The following is a 22,192-nucleotide window of genomic DNA, read 5'->3' on the forward strand; positions in this document are numbered from 1 at the left end:
TCAAGGAAAACCAATCCAGACAAAAACACATGCTCAGTTTAACATTTCTGAAGTACACAGCCGTAACGCTAAATGATAGTGCAGTATAATATCATAGTCATGCATAAAGTCTCTTTTTTTTTTTTAAAGGTTTGAGAGAGGCATTGAGTCCACTTTATAGGAAGTAAGTTAGCATTTTACCACTTCCGGTTCCTTCGACAAAAACCAATGCAATTTCTCCATAGGATTTAGTAAAATAGCTTGAAATAAGGTCTGTGGTTGACACAAATTGAAGAGACAGATCACGTTTTGTTCAGCCGGATAATATCCACATGTCTACCCTACTTTTATAATTTCCTAATCAATAGATTTATGATCATTAGATTTATGATTCGAAAATTATAAAAGTAGGGTAGACATGTGGATATTATCCAGCTGAACAAAACACGTCTAAGGATCCGGAAAGAGTTTACTTCCGGGTTTTAGGACGCGTCACTGTGGCACTCTAGAGGAGTCTGCAGTTGAAGTGCACTGGGTTAAACAATGATGTGTTTATGTTATTAAGTCTACCTACGTTGACATAAATTGGGATGGCAAAAGACCTGCCTGTTCATGCAATACAAAAGAAAGTGCAGGAAATGTAAGTTCCCTGGGAATCACATCTAGGAATTAGGTTTGAGAGATTGGCACAAACTCCACCTGAAAAGGAAAATTGACACCAAGAATGTGAATGCATGTATTCAATCCATCTAATTACTGCCGTGCAGTATGCAGCAGGTGTGGTTGACATAAAGTAGAGGGTACATCAGAGCAACATAGTGGGTCTTATTACAAGTATGTTTACGGTCTGATGCTGCTGTGAAGGTGAGATGCAGACAGAGCAGAGCGGAGCAGTGCAGTTGGTTTATCGTCAGAAGCTGTGACCCATTTCATGGAGCTGAATACTGAGCAGACTGGTTGACGTCAAACGCTCCAGCACGCTGCAGGCGACTAACAGCACTCAGAGCTCAACAGGAAGGGCGGGGTTGTGGAGTGTGAGAGTTTAACACAAAATGATTAGCATAATTTTAGCCTAAACATGTCATACCGCAAATACCCTTAAGCTAAAAGCTTGTTTGTGGAAATTACATGAGTGATATTGTTGTGAAGCATTAAGAGGACAACACCTAAAAGTCACAAATGTTACCAGGTCTTTTCTGTAAGCTCTGAGTATTGATATAGTTATCTGCCCTGGATTTACTCTTTTTACCCGTTTCTCACAGTTTTCATCACCCTAAAACGTTCTTCTTTCTCCTAGTATTCTTCCAAAAAACCTAAGCGTCTATTCTTGTGAAAAATTATATTTGACTGATTTAAGTGAGACTATGTAACTTTAACACATGAATAGTTCAATTTATATGCAATCAACACAATATCGCTCCATTAAATATACCAGTACGGATAAATATCTTACTTGGTGTGTTGTATAACCCTGAGTCTACGGTGGCTAATGTTATCAACATTTTCCATGTAGAACGGATGTGACTAATTTGACTGACTGAAGGACCCTTTTTTCTTATACTTTTCATCATCCTAAAACTGTCTTCTTCTTTGTCCTAGTATTCTTCAGGTTCCAAAAACCCAAGCGTCAATTCTTATGAAAAATTATATTTGACTGATTTAACTATGTAATTACATATGAATTGTTCAATTTATATGCAATAGAACACAAACTTGCTCCTTTCAATATACCAGATAAACCTTACTTGGTGTCTTGTGTGACCCTGAGTCTACGGTGGCTAATGTTAGAAACATTTTCCATGTAGAACGGATGTGACTCATTTTACTGACTGAAGGACTCTTCTCTCCTTGCTTCTTTTGCACTTTATTTAGCATTGACACATCATTGTCACATGGTGCCTGTTTCTTCTTCTGGGCGGTCTTAAGATGAAGTCTTGTATTGCTTGCTAGTACCTCATTCACACCAACAAATCGTTGTGCACAAACTGGATAAAACGCCGGCTTTTTGTTGTTGTTCAGGAGTTGATCCAACCGGCCCTGAAACACCGTTGGTGTGAATGAGGTATAGGAGAGGGCAACATCTAATTCAGGGTTGCCAACTCTCATGCATCTGGCGTGTGACACACGCTTTCACTCTCAATCTCACGCTCTCACGCTGCCCAAACTAATCTCACGCCAAAAACAAGAATACCGAAGACTAGAAACGGTTTTGAAAGCTTTTGTCACGTAGTGATCCTCTTCTCAATAGAACATCTCTGATAATGTCTTCTGGCCAATCAGAATCAAGATAACGGCGTGGTGTTGTTGCAGGAAGTCCCGACGGAGAATACTTTTGCTGTAGTACATCTCTTTATACATCGATACAACATTACATGTTCGTGTAGTAATAGATTTATTTATTTTCTTCTCAAGAGAGCACCAGAATGTGTATTTTATGTTAGTATTTCAAAAAATCTCCTGGGGGACAATCCCCCCAGACCCCCCTGCAGGGGTTGGGTATCCAGCATGTCAACTCTTTCACCTGTGGGGAAATTGCAGGATTGGCTCCAGGTCGCCCTTTTTATTCACTACAAGACAAATGTGCCTTTTTATTTCATACAGTTCAATTTGGATTGAGACAGGGAAATAATCTAAACCTCACGCGTGGCGTTTCACTGTCAAGGGGAGTGTGTATGTAATTACATTGCAAATACTGATTTGAGCCCGACCACTGTATGGGTTAGCCCAGCGCCATATAGATATATCTCTATATGGCGCTGGGTTAGCCCTACCATAGATTACCCAACAAAAATACTCTGGAGCCGCAACTGCCGACCCGTATTGCGCATGCGCAGATCTAAGATCCAGTAGAAATGATAAAAAAGTTAAAGTCTGCTGCTTATTGTTCTACTAGGCCAAAATAGAGTCAAAGAGTATATGAGAGTGAGAGTGTGTTAACTAATATATTTGGCAGTTTGGAGTAAGTTTGTAGATTTGTTTGTGTGTTTCATGTATAGGCCTCTCACGATAATTAATTTTGTTGTAAATTATTGCGATAAACGATAATATTGTCGGCACCGTTGTATGACCATTTTAGACCTCTGACATAATGGTAATATTTAATAATAATTCAAGTACATCCTTTCAAACTGCTAGTGACCCTTATTACAACTTTGAATCATCTTCCTACCAAAAACGACTTCTTAGTAGTTTTAGAATAAGAAACTCCTGCACGTGTGTTTATCTCTATGCTCTTCTAACTGGTTTGAATGGGGTAGGACTCAGTTAGAAAAGCTGATGTTGGATCAGAATTTTGCAACGTTAAAAAAAGATTTCACTGTCAATCCAAATGAAATAATCATCAAAGGACATCTACACATTCCTTAAGAAGCAGAGTGGATGTGTTTTTATTTATTTATTCAACTTTATAGAGGTTTTAAGTATTTTTCATTTCACTAAACCCGTGTGATTTCCACAATAGATTCTGTGTATACAAAAGGTGTTTTTCCAACAGGTGTGTTTGATCTTGAGACTGTTTATACCATCTAAATAATTTAATTAAGCATGAAACACCTTGAGCAATGACAGCACTCTGTGGGTGGTTTCAGTCAAAAGAATAATGGTTAAGGTATAAATGCCCATTACTGGTCTGGTTATTTGAGAATGTAGAACTTCATGGATTTTGTTTTTGAAAGAGGTTTTCTTTTTAACCACACACCTAAAACATGGACCATATTCCTGATATATACACAAAGGCTGCCTCATCTCCTTCTCTGATCCAGTGACACACTTTTGTTTTTTGTTATTTCTTCTCCTTCCTTTCCATCCCCTTCAATCTGTCAAATGCAATGGGGCTGTTTGAAGTAAAACATGAAGGCCACCCCCTGCTGCCTCTCTCCCTCTCCTCTGCAGCCACCCTGAGCCTGACCTTTCTTTGACTGACCGCTGCGGTTGCCTGGTTAAGCTCCATACAGACTGACCAGAGGTGGCCTTTAGGAAGCAGGGAGACATCATTCAACTGGAGGGAAAAACCCAGAGGTATCAGTTTAGAGTAGACTATGCCGAAACTATTAGCTGATTAATTGAAATAAGACTTGGGCTCATGCCCCGGATGTTTTCTGAAAAGCCCCGAATGTTTCACTTAAAGCCATTTAGTTTTTTTAAACGTCTCGTGAGTAATGTGCAGTACCGGAGTCCAACAAAGAGGCAGCAGCCTGCGTGCAGCAGCCTGCGTACTGCGTACTGCCTACTGCCTACTGCCTACTGCCTACTGCCTACTGCCTACTGCCTACTGCCTACTGCGTACTGCGTAGCCTTCCCTGCCCTGAAGAAGAAGTGATCCTTCGTTAGCGTGAAGAGTGTGCTGTATGCGCTCCGCAGTAGCCCCGCTGCGAGGCTCCGGCGAGTTCATGAGCGTGCTCCACTAGCCCCCCCGGTCAACAACATCAAAATTCTGGGCTAAGCCCCGGATCGCCTACAATCCTAAATCCGCCTCTGGACGACATGCAAGCAAGGTCTGCGGGTCACATTTGAACCTAAAACCATTGGTAACCCACTCCAAATGGCATTTAAAAAAGGTAACATGTGAATTATAATTTTTTTAATCCACTTATATCACAAGTGTGGGTTCCTGTTTGTATGTGGTATCGACATGCAAATGTCAGCTGTGTCACACTTTACCACTGATCTACAGATGGCGGTGATGTGTTCCAATATGCAGGAATGCGTCAGCAAAAGCAAAAATATGCCGTTTTTTTTGTTGTCAACATTTTCAGGTTTGAGTAAGGGAATGCATTCATCACATTCATGAGATTCAATGATATACACAATTAATTTAGTGAGTAACACAACTTTTGTTTGTTTACCCAGAGGGCACCTTTAGGATCTGAAATAATCAACACATTAATAAATGATGAGGATAACAATCGGATGCAGATTACAAAGGCTGAATGGATGGCTGATCTTAAATGACACCATTGTTACTGATGCAGAAAGAACTTTGAGGTGAAGACTGTCTTTCACATGTACTGTACATATCTTGACTTCATGTACCTTTAACTAAAACATGTCTGAGCGTGTTGTGGGTAAGTGAAGCACAGAATGTACCTTGCTGCTGATGTCCTAAACAGAGATGTTTTCTATAATCACAAGCCAGGTAATGTTCTGTTCATTGTATTCCTGCTTCAAACCTAATTTGCAGTGCAGGACAATCGGCTGTGAGTCAGACATGTTTAGGGAAATTACTTCTGGGGTAATAACTTATCATCTTGGACCCTTCTGAGAAACATTTAACAGGATGATGCAAGTTGAATGCAGTTGAAACGCTCGGTCCTACGTCAGTTATTGTTAGGTTCTGTGTAATTTTTTCCACATTTCATTTAACCTGAAAGAACAAATCAAAGACAATGAAAACTGGCCATCACGCGTATGAAGGTTAACCAGGATGCTCTTCTGTCATTTTGCCTGACTTTATTTGACTTTCTCAGAATCAGAATACCTTTATTCATCCCACAGAGGGGAAATGTACATTTGTTCCAGCAGAAAAAGAGCCAAAGACAGCTTAATGTTTAAAAAGAAGTATGCATACAAAACAGAAAAAAACATTACAGATAAGATATATATTAAAAACAAGATTCTAAAGTCCATGACACAGAGTCCTTTGAAGACAAGATACTGTTTTTCCTGTAACACACCTTCATGCTAAGTTTCTCTGGTATATTTGTATTTTTAGCAGTCCACCTTTTAGTATAAGTTTCTAAAAGCCTAAGATAAACTTCAGCCCCTTTAGATTATTGTCAGAGCTGCCTCCCTGCTATGCAGCACTCCTTATCATTCTCCCTTCATCTTTTAACCTGCTACTCTGTCACTGAAGTAGCCAATCCAATGTATCACCTTTTCTAGCCCTCCAATTAAACCCAAACTCTTCGCTCCACCCACTTATATTCCCTCAGTCTCCCTGTCATCTTCCCTCACTCTCGAAAACAGAGGTAGGGTGCCATTCTCACTAGCTATCTCTAAATGCCAATTGCTTAATAATCACACTTGGAAGCTTGTACTACAGACCTCAGGCTAAGTCTCAGAATGTATCTATCTATAATGTGTCTTCCTCAAAAAAAGAGGGGTACAATGGGAAATTATGTTTGATGTCCTCAGATCAAAACTATGGAAAATGTTCTACGAGACTTTGGATTGTTGCAGAGATTTCAAGATCTGGCATCGTTCAGCTAGGAGATATCTCGCAAGCAACCTCGGACCACTTCTCAACACTGTGCAAATGGCCTGGGCAGGTAGTTAAAACATTTCTGAGCTGCGCCGCCACTGAGATCATGGCAGGCAATGGATCAAAACTAAATTATTCCACCCTGAATATCTCATCCATCAATGAGTTCATAGGTTTTCTGCACCACGTTGTTACATTACCTGCTATCTTGATGTTCATATGGCCGTCCAGCAGCAGATTTTCAGCCTTCAGGTCCCTGTGGACGATGTTGCGGTTGTGACAATACTCCACCGCCGACAGGATCTGCCAGAACTTCCTCCTGGCCTCTAGCTCACTGAGACGGCCATGCTTTGCCAGGTAGTCTACAGACGGAGAGAGAGAGGGGAAACAAAGACAGTTGAGAGAGGTCATGTGTCATGTTCGAAGTAAATGCAGAGAATATTATACATTCACTTATATAACATGACTCTTCAGGTCTTTCAAAGACAGTATAAGGTGTCCCCCTACTGTATGTTAAATCAATTAAACATTATTTTTAACCGTCCAAAAGGGTTAGTGCTTGTGTTGAAACTATAATTTACTCTTGATGAGGTGCAGGCCTGGTGTCAATAGTTTACAGCTGTTCTACATTTCAGCATGCGTTGTAAACGGATTCAGGTCAAGATATACAATGCTATTTTTCTTTTGAAAGTAAATCCTGTTCTTACCCTCTATGAGTGTGTGTCTTTAAGTGAGTGTGCGTGTGGAGAGAGAGAGCAGGCAGTGGTTGGCAGTGGAGAAACTGTGTTGCCATAGCCGGAGGAGGAGAGGGGACGACGAGCTTTCTGAGAACTGGAGTTCTGTTACATTATGTCTACACTAGTACAAGTTGAAGCAGGGTGTGAGTCAGGGGTTAGTGGGAGGTATATGAGAGCAGTGCACATATACAAACTTGACATTAATTGGGAGAAATCAAGACCCAAGTGTAAATATGAACCTGGGTTTTTACCCAACGGGAAACCATAACATCTGATTTATCTGTTATGGACTGAGCACAAGCTGTGCGAGTGAGTTTGTGGTTGTGGAGAAAGAAGCATATGCATTTTTTGCGGGGCTAAAGTCATAAATTGCACTGTCTCCAGATCAATGACCTTTTCTCTTTGTTGGCTCCAACATCCCCTTCACTGTTTTTCTAACCTTTCACACACACCCAATGTTCACTAATTTTCGCATAGTGGGCTGACAGACTATTCAGGATGCATGTTGTTTTTCAACCCTGTGAACTGGAAAAGTGTTTGTTGCCGTCGCCAGGGTTCCTCTTCACACCTCTCTGTCCAGATAGCTTGCTAACTCTTCATTTCACACTCTGTGGAAAACTAGATAGGACACTCTGTGTTGGCTTTCCTACAGCTGGCATGGATACAGACGACCGACTTAACCTGATGACAATGCACCAAGACCACAACAAACCTGTTAGACAACAACAAAACTTCATAGGAGTAAACAACAACATATAAGGAACGCAATTATCTGAAGACCCTTAAGGTCATTTCAATAAAAGAAAATGTCCTTTCTCAAAGGAGACAGGGACATTTGGCTTAGTTTGCTTAAGATAAATAATTAAAATATATATATTTATTACTTTTTTTACATAATTAATATTGTTATGATTCTCCCTGTGTGCACACATTTACTTAAAGAAAATATCTCTTACAGCCTTTCAAACTAGGTTTCTTTCAAGATGCACAGAACAGTCACACTAAGCCAATTTCACAACCCAACAAAGCACATAAAAGCTATTTAAAGTACAGCAGCTTATATCTTGAGGAGAGCGACATACATCACATGGTAAACACTTCATCTCAACAACTCTGGTTCGTCTCAACTAACTAGGAGTTGACTGAAGGGTCAGCTTTGTGTTGAAACACAGACTGTTCCATAAAAATGACGAAAGGCCATTAACGCCATGAAGTTTCAGGGATATCATGCTGCTGTGGTTGATAAATAGCTAACACCTGACCAAGTAAGAAAACCTGATTAGATAGTGGCTGGCAAATTCCACAGAAGAGGCCGTTCAGTGACCAGGGCAGCTTTCATGTAACGCTGCTAATCAAAAAACACACTGGGGAGGGGAATGTGTCAAAGACATCCAAGTATGCACCTGGCAGGAGAACATGACTTTAAAATAATAACCGTTCTGGGATCAAACCTCGCAGGTGTCAGTATGATTTAACTGAAGAGCTTGTTGGAGGGGCATACAGCAAAAAGTAGTACAAAAGACAAACTTTAGATTCAAGCATATCCCCACCAGGTTGGCCACATCTGACAAAAAATATAATCACATTTGCATTAGCAGTTATTTTCTTACACCCTACATGACTCAATATTGCACGGAATAATCAATCGAATAATTTAAGTCAATTGACTATTTGATTGATCAACTACTTATCTCATGTCTAAACAGAATCCCATTTGGGGAAACACACACACACACGCCCCCCCCCCCCCCCCCCCCCCAGTGGAGGGATGAGTAATCCACTGATACAATGTTGGCGAGGGCAAGGGCCAAAGAACAGAGAGGGATGCAGAGGGGCATTCTGGGAAAGCGAGCAGAACAAGAACAAATCATAGGGGTATTAGGGACGAGCTTAACAACGGCTGTGTTCTGCTTCTGCTGAGAGCGTGGTGCGGACCGAAGTCTCCCAACAGCTGCTCAGGTTTGGAGGGGACAAACATCATGAGTGAAAACTGGCTTGATGGCGAGACCTCTGGCTTGTGGGAGTGTGTGTGTATGGGGAGAGTGTGTGTGTATGTGAAAGGGACAAGGGGCAAACACACACTATGTTCCCACATCAGTAACAGACACCCAAACCACTTAAATACAGCAGACACTTTAATGTCACATCGATGTGCGTGTTGATAGACGTTGGTGTGGATTTAACACTGACACCCTCAGGCAGTAAATTGGGCTGGAGCCAGCGGGAGAGGAACACTGCCCTTTCATCCAAGTTATACCCCTTCAAAGATCAGCTGCAGCTACTGGTTATGACAGGCCACTTCTCTTACATAAGGACTCAGTCAAAGCGTAAAATAAAAAATAAAAATCCTGAAAAACAAAGCTGCTAACTTACTCCTGCATGTTTGAGCCGCTTATAAAAGACCATTTCCATTTAACTTTTGGGTTATATTCCCCAGCATCTAGTCAGTGCAAGGTTGAGCAGTTACTACTGTTATTACTGCGGCAATATTGCATTGCCGCATCACTTTGTGAGTGCTACAGAAAGGTCTGGATCCACATGGTATCACTCTGGTACAGCGAAAAAAAACACTATGGCTTGTTTATGCTTGTTTAGACCAATCACAATTGTGTTGGGTGGCACTAAGCACAGCGATGGAGACCTGTCAAATAGATAGCTGAGATAGTGGAAGGGGAGGAGAATTCCTCTTGGAAAGGGTTAAGTGTCGGTTTCCATGACCAACTTCCGAATATCTATATGGTTCGTGAAGATACTCTATCAAGGTATGTTATAATCCCATTATCACATTTATTTTTAGTGTGTTAATACAACAGTGATTAAAGTGACAGCAGGAGATTACACCCCCAACCTCAAAGTACTATGACTTTAGCACTACAGCAAACACCACTTAATGAATACACTAAATTAAGTTCTGACACTTGAAATGGTTCGGCATACCAGCTTACGTAACATATAGCAGAGCACATTACACGCTTACCTTTAATGGATGATTAAAGCCTACACAACTGATTAAGGAATATAATTAAGAATTAAATGGCATGCTACGATAAAATTGGAGGACTTTACCATTCAGTTTAGTTTAGCTAATACTGTAGGACTGATGCTTTGTGCAGATAGGAAAAAAAACACCACATTATTTAAACATGTTTTACTAAACCACCACTACACTGTTTCCAAATATCTGCCATCACTGGAGAAGATGAACACAAATGACCTCAGCTCAAACTTAGACAAATATGTCAGGTTTATTCTCGCGTAACATTTTCCTTTTTGCAATTAATCTTTCATCACGTCGATACCTGAAAGCTGCCATGTAAGATGCAGCATGCAGGGCCGGCCCTTGGCATAGGCAGTATAGGCGAATGCTAAGGGCGCATCAACCCATGGGAGGCGCCGAATATTGGGGGAAATAAAACATTTTTTAATTTAAACTTCATAACAAAACAACTTCCCGATTTTGGATCAACAAAGTACATCTTATTATCTTATGCTAACAGAACTACGCCTATCTTGCGTACAGCGCCCATAAACTATGGCGCACCCCCCCCCAAATCAGGTAAGTTGAACTGCCAGAGGTTTATGTGAAATAGTTCTTTTTTTGAAATAATGGTTTTAGTGTGCAATTATAGGTTTTAATTTTTGTATTTGTATTACTTTAAAATAATTCAAACTCCCAAAAAACATATGCGTGTTTTTATTAACATTGGAATTTACTGTGATGCAAGCGGCCGCGGTCGGTGGGGGGGGCTAATTGGTCAGGGCTGCATGCAACATTTTTTTTAATTAATAGGGAGTTAGTCAATTATTTTCAAGCATCAACAACTCATTATAGTATCAACTTCATTACTTAGAATTAAGTTTGTCATGGATATAATTATACCGGTCATCAAAGTCAATGCGACCACACCCTGCTGACTAAAAGATGGGCAGGAAACTTACCCAATCAATATGCAGGACGGTTTATGATGAAATAGTATATACAGCCTAAGTAAATAAGAATGTGTCTCAAAAATCAGCCTGAGTATATCTTTGAAGTCAACAGTGTCCCCGTCTCATTTCCTTTCCATCCATTAGACAAGATATCTGTAGGAGTGGTTTTTCTCACTGCCAGCTAAAACACTACCCTATTTCCAGCAGTGCTTTCTTAAATATGCATGCCCTATATTTCCCCACCACCTTCAAATTCAAATGGATGTCCCCTGCTCTCGCCTCTATTCTCTTCTGCCTCCTCTCCCCTCCTGCCTCCGCTCTCCTCTCTGCAGTTTTGCTGTATTTGTGGTTGACCCAATTTCCAGGTTTGATCCATACTGCGGTGTTGAAGCAGACTGTGGAGCAGCATACTGACTGACTGACAGGCAGACACAAAGGCACATCACCAAACTGGCAGGGATGCCTCTGCTGTGCCCATAACTGTGCCCACCCACCCCTTTGTGAGCATGAACTCATCACTCTCTGCCTCCTTCTGCCAAACCCAGCTCCGCTTCTTTGTCTTTAGGGCTCCAGACGCACACAAACACAGACACACAACCCCCTCACGCTCCACCACAAGACTATTTACTGTTTGGTCTGAATCGGCTCATCCATTGTCTCACTATTTCACTGTTTCACTGTAACAGGGTGGGCTGCTGAGCATCCTCAACAACTAGCATCTTGCTCTCTTTTCGTTACCTATGGCCAGGGAGAGACCTTAGAAAATTCATCATGTCAGAAAAGCGGAGGCAGCTCTCTCGGGGGTGATTGTGGAGGAAGAGGCTGGTGAGCTTGCTTGGCAGCTTATCCATTTGTCTGGGTGCATCATGACTGAAAGACTTGATCCATCTCCAGAAGACGTATTTGGAAATCAGAAATGATTGTTCAATTTTGTGAGATTTGATAGTGTAACACTAGTCTAGTGCTGCAGCTACCAGTCGCTGTCTGACTGGCTTAGCCAAAGCTGCTACTGCTGCAGCTGGTGATGACATATAAATGTCTTGCATAACTACATTACATTGTGCAATCAGAGCAGAGGGGTCTGAGGAATCAGGACACAATGGTTTTATAATACTGTGAGATGATCCAGGAGATAATCTATGGAAGGAAGATTAGGTTAACCAACCAAGATTGGTTATTTATTGGAATAGTTTGACATTTCTGGAAATACGATCAGTCGGTTTCTTGACCAGAGTTAAAGAGACTGTGTTAGCTTAGCTTAGCAAGAAGAGTGGAAACAATGGGAAACGCATACATAGATCTGTGCGGGAAAAAATTGATCTCACAAAGTGGTATCTTAGTAGAATATTTCATTTGTCAAATCTCTCCTGAAACGAAATATAGAAACAATGGTTGATATTATTTTTCCTGTGCGCAGAAAAAAGACTAGCTGTCCTTGCTGCCGCTTGATTCCAGTCTTCATGCTTAAATAAGACACATGTTCCTGTATGTAGCTCTATATTTAACAGACAGGAAATACAAAATAAAAAAGCATTTTGCCTATATTGCAAAACCTTTCCTTTAAGAGTGTACTAAAGTATACAGTGCGAGGCTAGCAGAAGCTTCTGCTTGGTCCAACCACAATTAGTTGCAGAAGTTGTTAAATATATACAGATACAGATGACTATTTCTGTTTTATCTCTGCACATTTCTGTACTTCCTTTTTATTTTCAACCACACTCTCATTAATTTGTACTTGTGTCGTCCTCACAGCTCTCTCTGGGTCACAGGAGCAGGAGTTGCTGCTGCTGAGTCAACATCACAAGTGGAACACTGGCCTCAGAGTTACAAAGACACGCACACTCACACGTAGACTATTAGGTTCACCGTAGACTATCGCTGGAGTAATCCTCTGGACATCTGCGTCTGGAAGTAGGCTAGGTGCAAACATTCTCAGACTGTCTAATAGGTGAGATCAAAGTGAATGATGAATCCACAGGATTGCAGGTTGTCCACATCAGACAGGTCTATACTTGTGTTATTAATGCTTGAAATATTTGAATGTATGATTAGTTCATATCTGCATGTTCACAAAATAAAGGATTGAAGGGTTTTTATTAGCTTTAATAAGGACAATTATGCGATTTTAAAATAAAAAAATAATACCTTTGCAATTAAAACACTTTTTTGGGGAGCTTATGTCCAGTTTACTTGAGATTGCAGTATGTACACATTTTAAACGTTGAGTTTGAGTGTGTGTGTAGTAGCGATAGGTACAGGAAATATGTTGCAGTAGATGATAATTTCCTATCTTTATGTCATATTTTTTATAAAGGTCTGTTTTACTCTTACGCATTGTAAACCACTTCTACAGTGAAAACAAATTATTGTTATTGTCCACATGGAATCTTGTATCGTGTTTTATGAACGTCTCTGTTAAAAACCTGGTAAATGACTGGCTGGACATTATTTTCTTTACTTAAAGAATCACTTCCATCTGTCCCAAAGGTCCAAAATGAAATAGGCAAGGTGTTTTTTCTTCTCTGTAATCTGCTTCTGCCAAAATGACAACATCTGGTCCTTTTTAGTCATTTTAAAAATCATTATGAAAGTCCTTCAGGCAGCCAAGATGAATCATAGAAGATTTATTTATGTGACATCTATTTGGCTCCTGTCAAGACTATTGACGTTGAGCCGCTCTCTGTTCATAATGTGAAACAGGTTACCGTTTAAAGATGTGATTGCATTTTGGAAAAGAACAAATATATATATAAATAACAAAAATGTTTCGCAAACATTACAAATAATTAATATAACATTAAGCAATGTATTTCATGGTTCCAGCTTTTCAATTGTGAGGATGTTTTCCTTCCGTTATAGTAAAAACACATTTTCACTATCTTATATAAATATTGGTTGATTAACCAAGAAAGATCAAATCACTTAATTTTGAAAATGACTAATACATTTGCTGCAGTCCTACATTTTAATACAAATAAATAAATAAAGGTTAGCTACACCAGACAGTCACATTACCTGAGAGTTGGGGTGCACAGATATGGAGTGCGATCAAAAAATGTTATAAAGAGTTTGCTATTGACAAAAAATCTTTAAATAAGGTGTTTAATTTATCCGGAAAATTTGATATTAATAGCTGTAATGCAATAATCAGGTTTTGGTACAGCACTGTTTATATAATGCCTCATGTTTCCTTTACTTTGTTAACTTAATTTTGTAAAATTATTTAAAATGTTCCTACACTTCCCTAGGTGTATTACTGTTGTTATCAGTTATGCTGTTTGTATAGTGCAAATAGAAGTAAAGTAAACTGAACAAATAGCTGTACCTGTCCAATTCAATAGAGGTTTCTCATTTCTCTAATTTCCCTTCCTCGACTCCTTGAATCCTCCGGTAGTGACCCGGAAATGGATTTCAGCGCGCCATGTTGAAAGACATCTAATTTCTCTAAATGCACATCGAGGATCGAGGATCGAGCATCGAGGAGGCTCTCTGGAGGAGCTATAATCGAGGATACACTGATGGTTCCTCCACGGCTCCTCCGCGGATGTATTTCCAGCAATAGAGATGTTTCAAAGAGTCGTAACGCACGGCCTGACTTATCTCAGCCAATGACAGCTCTGCATGCATCCCCTGGACATCCAGTCTTTGATAGTGTTACATTATTATGAGAGTGCTCTCATACTTTTTTGATTCTGAAATTGGATATATTTATATACACACATATATATATATATATAATATATATATATGTGTGTGTGTGTGTGTGTATATATGTCCGCACCTGTAGCCTGTTATTGTCAGATTATACCGCACTGTGAATTAATTAAAGTAAATATATAAGTCGTCATGAACACAGTTCTGTCCATCAGAGAGTGCTGCTGTGCCTCCTGTCATCATTAACGGACGTCTCTTTAAAATGACTGCTCAGAGGACAGGATTTCTCATTTCTTTACACGCCTGCTGCTTCCACTCCTCTCTCCTCCTGTGGGCGGGACTAAGACACGAGGATAGGAGTCGAGGAGGGGAATTAGAGAAATTAGAAACCTTCAATGTCACGTGTGTTTCAAAACGGAGGCTCAAAATATGGGCCTTTTTCATTTTATTTGGGCTGATCGGCTCTTAAAAAATTATTACGTTTTAGGTTGAAAGACAGAAAAATTGTTTAACAGTATATATTCAACATATAATCAAACTCCCACGTCAGTGAAAGTGGATAAATGACGTAATTGGCCAGCATGTTAAAAGTAATCTTACACAATCTGAGTAGTACAGTAAAGCAATGAACAGAAAGGGCTTCTACACCACATATGGTAATAAACGAAACCTTTTCTCTTTGAGGCTGCCTCTCTGTGGCCTTCTCAGTGAGATCTTTATATGACAAGTAAGCGGTGTCAGCACATTTAGCACAGCAATCATGAGCAGCACCTGACAAGGGCCACATCAGGATTATGCCGTCAATCATATGACCTTTGAGATTGGGAGTGTAAGACATTGTTACTTCCTTGTTTGTCCGAAAAATTACTGACACAACAGTTCAGATTTTGCGCAACCGAGATAGGGAAAATGTGCATGAACTGGGTGGGGGCAATATTTTTAAAAACTGCGGACATACTGATCTTGTGTTTAAGAAATAATATAAAAATCACTCACCAAAGATCTCCCCATTCTTGGCATACTCCGTGACCAAGTATAGCATGTTCTTCGTCTCCATCACCTGAGATAAGGAGAGGACGAAGGAACAGGTGCCGAGAGAGGGGAGAAAAGAGAGGGAGAGTGAATCCAAACAGCAGACACATTTTCAATAGCTATCTCACTAGATAATTTTAAATCTGCTGCATCAAGAGATAATTAGAGTAAGGGAAAAAGGAACCAAACAAACAAATAACCCAAGGAACCAAACAAACAAATAACCCAAGGAACCAAACAAACAAATAACCCAAGGAACCAAACAAACAAATAACCCAATATAATACACAATTGTCCACATTAAAACCACAGTGCCTGGCCTCCAGAGCAAAACAAAATGTTATGAATGGCACAGGGTCTAAATACGGCATCCATGTAAGAGAATGGAGGTGGACGGATGGTGAATGGTACTTAAAACCTTTCAGCCCTCACACCGTGCTGTGTTGTGTAGGAGGAGGAGAACAGATTTAGAAGCAGAAACACTCTGGAGATGAACAGAATTAAATGCGGAGGGGAGAATCACATGGAGAGAAGAGGATGAGTCAGACACAGTGAGCCAGACGTTCACACTAGAAATCCCACGCTCATTGTTTATGATCAATTTTCCATCTGTTACACTGACCGATTCATGGATTTAGGAAATTAAAGCCCATTTTTTTTTGGTTGGCCCTGGTTGTGTAAAAGAAACACATCTTGTCTTCTCGGTGTTGTCGAGCTGGAATCCAACTGATTCAGCGATAATGAGGAGCCTACCCATACCGGGCTTAATTCATCAGTCAAAACAAGTGGCATTGCGTTTGTGACATACAGCAAGATAGGGATCCACATTCAGAGACGCATATTTTTATTTTACAATGGATATCTTTCTATCATTTTAGTTCGTACAGACAGCTAGACTCCGAGTAGATTCATATGTTGTCTGTCCATCTGTTGGCAATCCTAAACTGATTATTCATAAGTTTGAAACACCATTGGCCAAACATCAGGGAAACAGCAGAGTTGGTAGAATTTTCAACTTAAAGGTCACCTATTGTGCAAAATCCACTTTTTCATGTCTTTTAGACATAAACATGTGTCAGGGGACACATGTTCTACATGTCCCACATGTAGAACATGTGTCAGGGGACACATGTTCTACATGTCCCACATGTCTGTGTAAAGAGATTCTGAAAGTTTCAGGAAAAAATATGAACCTGATCCATTTATATAAAAACCTATCTGAAAATGAGCTGATCAGATTTTGGCCACTTTATGATGTCATAACAATTTTTTGGCTTGTGTAACCATTAGCCAATAACCAAACAAGGTAACCCCCCCCCCCCCCCCCCCCCCCTAATTTTTTTCCAACTAAAAACAGAGTCAAATGAAATATGAATACAATTTTAACAGCGAACTGTCCTATGTAAAAATTAGACATTATTTTTTAACAATCACTGCAATTTCCGTCTGATATACCCCATTCTGCAGACTTACAGTACCTCGTTGTTACTGTACCTAAAAAGGTACAGAGGTTTAATAGACAGCCCTAAATATGATCATTTTCTGTGTTTCAGATTTTGCTACAGAACCCTGTTGCTACAATGTAACAATTTTTTTAACAATTTATTTATCATGTCTGCAGCTGCTAACTAGTAAAAGCTTTCCTACACCATTAATAATCTCTACACCAATTCAATAGAGCGGATATAATACATTAAGTACATATTATACAGTGCTATACTGAAAAGAATACAGTATGTCTGGCTCCAGATTGCTTTTACTTTGAAAAATCGCTATGGGGAAAATAACCGAAGCTAAATCTGTGTAATTTAATAAATATAGTCCGAATTCCAGATCCCACGAAATGCAAGCTGCACTTTGTGATTAGCTCGTTATAGACTCTAACAAAAGTACTGACTGACAAAACTCTGAAAACAACATTAAGTGTTTATTTTGTCTGTTTTAAGTTGTTATACTTGTAGAGAGAGTAGAGTATGCAGGAAAGTGGGAAGCTGAACACTCTGCAACTCAGAGGACGGTTAGAAAATCAAGGCACAGGAGTGAACTTCAAAGAAGACGCCACACAACACATAACAAACTAGAATGGGGTCCACAGTTGGGTTTTTTTCAGGATTCTCTTTGAGCAGACCAAACTTTACAAAACTAGAAAGGAAATCACTAATTGACCTGAGCTGATTGGATGGATGTGATGTTGGAAATAATGATACACACCAAAACACAAAACTGGAACAGTGCCAAATGGTTGTGTAATGATAATGAACACTCATTTACTTTCCATAAACAAACTAACAGGACCCCAAAGGCTTATGTAATACGACTAAATCACCAACTTTTTTGAGTTATGGAGGGTTGGCAATTAAAATAGCACAGCAAGATTATTTTTTTTATTAGCCTTAAAAAAAAAATGTAGGCACATTTCTGCTGCATGAAATAATATCACAACTTAAAAAAACAGTTAAAAACATATCCATTATAGATTTTTTTGTAATTACAAAAGAAAGCCATGGTGTTCAATGCATTTCTGGATAACAGAAAGTGACAAAGAAGATGTAATCAGGTTTTTTTCACTGCAGACACCGTGACTTGTCATATTAAGTTAAGAACAGGTGTCACTAATAACATAAGCTCTGTTATATTCACATGTCCCTGTAAGCCAGGGGTGTCCAAACTTTTTTCACCGAGGGCCACATACAGAAAAATAAGAGAAGGGCTGGGCCACTCAAAAGAGGTGAGGTGTATTGCCTCATAAGTTAAGCTATAAATCAGCAAAATCAATCAAATGCATTAACATGCATTTAAACTGTCCTTCGGCGCCACTCGATGACGTAGTATACTTGAAATAGTGGCTCTGCAGCAGGTTTACTCGACATTGAGAAACGGCCAGTATCACAATACCACGAACCAGGATTTCAACATGTGTGACTTTGTAACTACAGTATGCAATTTGTGTTTTCACAGTACCAGTTTATGTTGTTTTACTTATAGAAACACCACATTTGTGGAAATTCTTTGCTGAAATGTGACCTAGTCCTCAGACAGCTAATTTCAACATTAAGTCTGGAGGCACTGACAAGAATGAACAGTGTTTACCAAGCAAGCAGTCCATTCTTAAATAGAGCTGGATGCTGTAGTACAATAATTAAGTATTTTATTAATATAATCTTGTTTGAACCCCACCAGTAGCATGTTCACACGGTGCAGAATGTCAGTCAGTTATTTACTATGCCCTCATATCTTAAAAGTATCCAGGGGTGGCAGGTTCTGCTAGGCAGCAGTTGTTTGCTAATGCATTAGAGAATGACCTGGATTAACCCTGCAGTTCAACACCCTGACCCTAAATAACAAAAGAATATCAACAAGAAACAGTGCTGAATTCTGCTTGAAGAATCACATTTGTTTTTAACACGCTAAACAGGTTAATATATGGCATCCACTGCAATGTTTGTTGCAAATAATATTAGCTCAGCTGCTTTCTGAGTGGCCCCTTTAACCAGGGAAAAGATGACCCAGCTGCTGTTTAATTGTGTAATACATTTCCAAAAAAAACATATTAAAACCCAGAATAAACCTCTTATAGACATCATTACAACATTGCAAGCAACAACTTTTTTGAGTCTGAATCATGTTTCAGACTCACCTGGTACAGCTTGATGATGTGTGGGTGGTCCAGCATCTTCATAATCTGAACTTCCCTGTAGATTTTCTCCAGGTTGACAGCATCCAGTTGGGTCTTGTCGATGATCTTGATGGCCACCTGCAAAATGATCAAGAATCGACGACACAAGCTTTATCAGTCAGTTTCTCAATAACATACTCTAGATAGAAACACTACCAACACTCACACAAACGCTATTACAGACAGCAATTTAATATTATCCAAGAAGCAAAAAGACAGTGTGTTCTTTCTAGAGTTCTGAGTCACAACATAAATACTTAAATACAGCCCATGCGGAAACCTTCATAAACACTTAAAATGTGCGCCAAGATGAAATATCACATGAAGGTAAAGCAAAGGCAAACACAGGCCTTGTTGAATATACACACACACATATAAACACACAATGACACGTGTAAATCGCAAACTCACAACTTCAACACTCTTGGCTTTGATTAATGATGTCCGGTGGGTAACAAGGCAATATTAACATCTCTCCTTCAGACTGTCTCATAAACAACATTTCATCAGTGTGATCTGAAGTGTTTCCAAGCGTCTGTGAGCCAAGCTGCAGGAGTAAACAACAGGAGACCCCAGTTCCCCTCTCAGCTATCGCACCACACAGCTAGATGTACTCAAACAAAACTCTTACTGAGCTGGAACAATCGTTATATATATATATCGATCATTTGACCTACATAAAAGGAATCTGAAACTATATTTATGATTGATAGTTTTATTTCTCTTTTATGATAGCAAAGATATACTTTATTCTACAGACTTATCTGGTTGTTGCATAAAAAGGTATCAAAAGTATCTTTGACTTTAGGACCATTGGTTGGAAAAAGCAACCTATTTAAATATGTCAACTTAGGTTTTATGGAAGATATGAAAGTGTTCCCTACCCAAACATTTATCAATTAAGAAACTACACTAATCAAAGATCTAGAAAGGCGGTTCTGAGCAATAGATCCAGTATTTTAAAGGTTTATCCAATGCCAAAATGGCACATAACCTATAAACCTGTTGGTGACACAAGATTTTCCAGTGAAAACTAGTGACCTTAATTTCAAACTTTTCGATGCTAGATATCATTGTATTTTTGGCTTTGTCGATGCAACTGTATTATTCAAATAGTCTAAACACTGTCTTATATTTGGATTTAATTTTGGAGGTGTACACCACCCTACTTGCGCCATGTTATATCATTTTAAACATTATGAAGTTAGCACTTACACATTTGAAGTTAGCACTAACAGATTTGAAGTAAGGGGTATTTCGATATGTTAAACACCCTTCATTATAATCTCCTTACCCACGGTACAGACCGGTATGACATTTGGCATCAAATCCTATGAGGAAATTCTTAAATCGTTTAATGGCACTCCAGCAGCAAGTGGAGACCTCAAGGGCATAACATTTAAATCGCTAACCTAGTACAAGGATTACAGGGTACTTAGCATGAAAAGATCTGAGACAAGCAACTGATTACATTGTCAACAATACTAACCCAAACACAGACACACACATACAAACACCGTATTGCGTACTCTGCTGGCACAAGGTCATTTAAGGACAATGAGCTAGAGGAATTTATCTCATACATTTAGTAATGAGAGCAAAAATGCAGGGCAACGCTGTGCTCAGAGATGGATACATGTAATAAATGTCCGTCCCACTGACCTGACAGGACCACATGGGAATGGGCCAGCACTATGTGAACCCAAGAGTATGTAAATAATAAAATCAATGGGTATAATAGCAGGAGCCATGAGTAGAAGAAGTAGGACACACACACACACACACACACACACACACACACACACACACACACACACACACACACACACACACACACACACACACACACACACTTCTTGTTTCATGAGTCGTTCAACTCTTGTTTTGTTTACACACACTACCTAGACTAACATCTCTTTTGCCCTGGCAAATTCCCAAGGCAAATGGCATCACATAAAGTTGATGACCTGCCTCTCCAGCTGACCTTGGCCACTCTAACATACAGTCTGGCCATGGGCCTGACCGGGTCAAACAGCTGCAATGGCTCTCTGTAGTGAACAGCGCAGAAATACCTCTACCAAACCAGAGACAACATGCACGTTTTAATCCAATACAACACCTGCTGAGGGAGAGGTGCAGCCACTTAGTGAAATCTACTGGTGTAGTGTTTGGCTGAAATTAAAACCTGCATTCAAATAGCTGTTAGTGTTACATAGTTGCAGATGACCTGGCTAGACTTACGCTGTGCCACCTCACTGGCTTTAGTAATATGACACACACACACACACACACACACACACACACACACACACACACACACACACACACACACACACACACACACACACACACACACACACACACACACACACACACACACACACACACACACACACACACACACACACACACACACACACACACACACACACACACACACACACACACACACACACACACACAAGAAAGTAATGGTACTCATTGGTACTGGTGAAGAAAGACCTCTCTGTATGAAGCTGAAATAAAACTAGTCTGACAAATCCAAACCCTGAACATTCTGCATCATGTCCACACTAAATGCAGACCCAGGAGCACTGTTGCAGGAGCATGTTGGTCTCTGTCTGCATGCATGCGTGCAAAAACACTTTGCTTTCCAATTACAGAGCTCTGGCTGACATATCCTGCTCCTCACAAAGCTCTTGGCAATGATGGGGCACAAGAAACCACTAAATCACATCATTATTTGGATTAGATAATGGGACCACCGACCCATGCTGCATGCCCCAGATACAGCCATGTTTACAGCAGCTATACTGTTGAGATGGTACACGGTGGCACTGTCTGGGTCATTACCAACAGGAGTGCAGGTGCATGATGCTGGTGTGGTGGAGCAAAGACAGCACGCATGTTTACAGTTTGTGTTTCCGAGCAGCACTGGTGGTCAGACCTCTTACTGGCAGTGATGTGGTCTGATGGGGTGACCGT

The 22,192-nt window shown here is 40.0% G+C and overlaps 1 protein-coding gene across 2 annotated transcripts in view; it reads right to left on the reverse strand.

Annotated features, from left to right (window-relative positions):
- The window catches only part of sik2b (salt-inducible kinase 2b), a 42,936-nt gene that overhangs the window by 19,994 nt on the left and 750 nt on the right, over positions 1 to 22,192 (reverse strand). For both annotated transcript variants that reach the window (XM_079675093.1, XM_079675092.1), the window contains exons 2-4: positions 19,169 to 19,285; positions 15,496 to 15,559; positions 6,379 to 6,540 (exon numbers count right to left, since the gene is read on the reverse strand). In XM_079675093.1, coding sequence (XP_079531219.1) covers positions 6,379 to 6,540; positions 15,496 to 15,559; positions 19,169 to 19,285 — 343 coding nt within the window. The remainder of the gene's footprint in view (positions 1 to 6,378; positions 6,541 to 15,495; positions 15,560 to 19,168; positions 19,286 to 22,192) is intronic.

This window comes from Notothenia rossii (genome assembly GCF_949606895.1).
Source record: "Notothenia rossii genome assembly, chromosome: 4".
NCBI classification, from domain to species: Eukaryota; Metazoa; Chordata; class Actinopteri; order Perciformes; family Nototheniidae; genus Notothenia; species Notothenia rossii.